Source organism: Daldinia childiae (genome assembly GCF_008694065.1).
Source record: "Daldinia childiae strain JS-1345 chromosome Unknown Scaffold1, whole genome shotgun sequence".
Lineage (NCBI taxonomy): Eukaryota > Fungi > Ascomycota > Sordariomycetes > Xylariales > Hypoxylaceae > Daldinia > Daldinia childiae.
The window spans coordinates 2,651,658-2,655,138 of NW_022984642.1; the positions used below are offsets into that span (position 1 = coordinate 2,651,658).

Here is a 3,481-nt window from a genome sequence, read left to right on the forward strand (position 1 = left end):
ATATATCCTAAGTGCTCAAACATGTTGCCAATGTATATAACTAGGAGACTGCGTCGAGCTACTTTTATCCTTTCTCTATATACTCGATATCTGAATCTCAATACCGTCAAATGACGGGAACCACAGTGACGTCGAACTCCCTTTGATAAATGAGTTTCATAAACTAAGCCCAATAGGGAAGCCGAACTCGACATCGAGCTTCTTCTTCTACTCGACCCTAGTGTGCTAGAGGGTTCTAGACGACGACGACGATGGATCTGCACATGGAACACAGAAGCGTGGGTATTCTGGGCGCTTTATGTACTTTCTTCTACTCCGTGAACCTGTACTAATAGTATGTACATTGCGATGCCGATGGATGCGCCCAGTGACAAAGAAAACAATCAAGGAAGACCAATTCCCAGCGCGGATAAAGTAGCAGGGGCAGCGATAAGACTCGAAAACCTGCCCTTCCCCCTTTTCAGGTTCACGTTTCTATTAATCTCGTTACACTCGGGTAGTATACACACCCTCTCATGCACCGTAGGCGACCTGGCCCATCGGCTTGTCCTCCGTCATGCCAGGGGCCATCAGGTTGTTGTCGGGATTGCCCGTTGCCTTGGCAACTGAACATCGTGCCATCGTCGGGGAGCTATATTGCTTGTTAGCGCTAATTTTAGAGAACGGGATTGGAAAGCGTGCTCACCTTCTGGAGATAACGTCTGTGAAGTAGAAGTCTTGGATAACCTTCTTTAGGGGTTCATTGGTAGATTTGGCACCCTTGTTCTGGTCTACTAACTGCACTTTGCTTAGATGCCTCACGGATGTGGGCTCGACGATGTCATATGAAGCGAGCGCCGGGCTAATCTCAAATAATCTGTCCCGTAGTTGGGCAACATCATCGTATGGTAATGGCGCTCCGAGGAACTCGCTGATTGCTCGGATGATCTTCCAGTCCGTTCGGGCGGCACCAGGTAATGAGGTGGCAGCACGAGTCATCTGTGCGCGGCCCTCAGTGTTGACATAAGTGCCGGCCTTTTCGGTATAGGCAGCGCCGGGTAGAACGATGTCGGCGATCTGGGCACCACGATCACCGTGGTGGCCTTGGTAGACGACGAAAGCGTCCTTGGGAATGTCGGCATCAGCAAATTCGTCAGCACCCAGTAGCCAGATAAACTTGGGTTTTGTTTCGGCGACCTCAGGGGAAGGTGTTGTGAAGCCAACCTCAAAAGCACCTGCTCTTGAAGCAGCTCTTTGTAAAATATTGAATCCGTTGTGCTCTTCGGTCAGGAAGTTTGCGGCGTTCTTCTCGACGAAAGAACCAATAAGCTCGTAGAAAGCCTTAGCATCAGGGTGATCTGTCACACCAGAGCCAACCACAATCATTGGCTTCTTAGCAGACTGAAGTTTTTTGCCGAAAGGACCGGACAGAGCTTTCTTTAAGGCCGCGAGATCGGTACCGAGGTGTTCAAACTCGAAAGTTGACTCCCACGGCTCACCTACGACACCGATCTCTAGATCTGTTCTTAGCCATTGCTTTCGGATACGGGCGTTCAAGCCGGCAGCTTCGTGTCTCGGGTTGGTGCCGACAAGTAGTAAGTAGTCGACATCTTCGACAGCAGAGATCTTGGAATTAAAGAGGTAATTAGATCGGACGTCAATGCCGTGGGCAAGGGGTTGACTTCCCGAGGGCATGTCGAGGGCGAGGTTCTCAGATCCGAGCTTATTGGCTAGGTCCTTCATGGCAACCAACGACTCAACCTCAGTGAGCTCACCAGCGATCGCCTTGAACTCATTGCCCTTTGGTGCCAGTTGTCGGTGTGCCGCCGCAATCTCTGTCAAGGCTTGTTCCCAAGAAGCGGGCTCAAATTTTCCCTCTCGTCGTACCAGTGGCATAGTTAGACGCTGTGTCTTTAGACCATCACACGCGAACCGGGTCTTGTCGTTGATCCATTCTTCGTTGATATCATCGTTAAGTCGAGGGAGAATTCGCATAACCTCAAGACCTCGTGAGTCTACACGGATAGCAGACCCTAAGGCATCGAGCACATCGACTGATTCGGTCTTCTTTAATTCCCAGGGGCGGGCTCGGAAGGCATAGGGCTTAGATGTGAGAGCGCCGACGGGGCAAAGGTCGATGACATTACCCGACATCTCAGAATCCAGGTTCTTTTCCAAGTATGTGCCAATCTGGATGTCGTTTCCTCGTCCGAAGGAACCCATCTCAGGGGCGCCAGCTATATCGTTCGCAAATCGAATACATCTTGTACAATGGATACATCGGTTCATCGAGGTCTTGATTAGGGGTCCTATATTCTTATCCTCCACTGCTCGCTTGCCACCGATCTCATGAAACCGGCCCCTGTCGGCTCCGTATCGCATGGATTGGTCCTGGAGATCACATTCACCACCCTGATCGCAGATAGGGCAGTCTAACGGGTGATTCGCTAGGAGGAATTCCATCACACCCTCACGGGCTTTATGTGTGAGAGGCGAGTTCGTCTTTACCACCATTCCTGGTTGTACTGGCCAGGCGCAAGAGGCAACGGGCTTCGGCGCACGTTCAACTTCGACTAAGCACATACGACAGTTTCCAGCGATCATTAACTTCCTAATTTATGTTATTAGCAACGCGGGTCGTGGTGGGGAGGGTCGAGAGGATAGCGATCGTACTCGTGATAACAATATCTGTAAAGTATTAGCGGCAAGCTTCTTGCATTATTCGGACATCTCGTAGACTGACCTAGGAACAGTAACGCCGGCCTTCTCGCAGGCCTGAATTAAAGCTGATCCGGCTGCGGGCTTAATTAGTAAGAGGCATAACAACCTCGGGATTATAAATTATAGATTTATACCTTCGATAGACACCTTCTTTCCATCTATAACAGCGTCAGCAACCATATTAAGCGCTTCGATCGTATATATAAAATATATGCTCACCAACGGTAAGCTCCACCTCTGCCGGCCGCCGAGGAGTTGCTGAAAAAGCTCTCGAGGATTTGGCGACATGGCTGCCAGTCCGCCAAGCCGGAACGAGCTAGAGATTGTCGGAGCATCGTGTCGTCTCGACGGAATCAAGGGACAGAGGAGAGGAAAGGAATAGGACGAGGTGGTGTGTGGTGGTCAATTGGAAGAAAGTTCCCTCAAAACGACGTTGACGTCTCTTTGAGAATTGCTGGTCGGGAATTATTGGACGCTTCTTCGAAGTGGCGCTAGTGCTCATTGCGATTATTTCGCACTCTCTTTGATTGGTTGTAGCTAAGAAATTTGAAGCCTGAATTCTGAGGCAAAAAATTATTCATATTACGTATCTTAGTAGGTAGGTACCTACGTATCTACGTACCTAATAACCTACAGTTAGTAAGTAACGCAACCCCTACAGTTAGCCAAGCCAGTTTGCTATCGCTTTTAATTCAAAATTTCTGCAAGCAATTAGAATCTTTTTTCCTTTTCTTTTCTTCATTAATTGTACATGTGCACATTTTATTGTAGGTGAGCTTGA

General features: G+C 49.1%; 1 protein-coding gene across 2 annotated transcripts; it reads right to left on the reverse strand.

The window, feature by feature from the left end:
* Nucleotides 1-513: 513 nt before the first annotated feature.
* On the reverse strand, nucleotides 514-3,035 carry GL218_00685 (NADH-ubiquinone oxidoreductase 78 kDa subunit, mitochondrial; the record flags this gene model as incomplete). Of its 2 annotated transcripts, XM_033577117.1 has the most annotated exons (6): nucleotides 514-631; nucleotides 686-2,590; nucleotides 2,653-2,667; nucleotides 2,723-2,774; nucleotides 2,835-2,858; nucleotides 2,924-3,035. In XM_033577117.1, 6 exons carry the CDS (start codon nucleotides 3,033-3,035, stop codon nucleotides 514-516), a joined length of 2,226 nt encoding a protein of 741 aa, XP_033441685.1. The 2 variants fall into 2 exon arrangements, with proteins under 2 accessions (XP_033441685.1, XP_033441684.1); XM_033577118.1 differs by lacking the exon at nucleotides 2,653-2,667.
* Nucleotides 3,036-3,481: the final 446 nt, after the last annotated feature.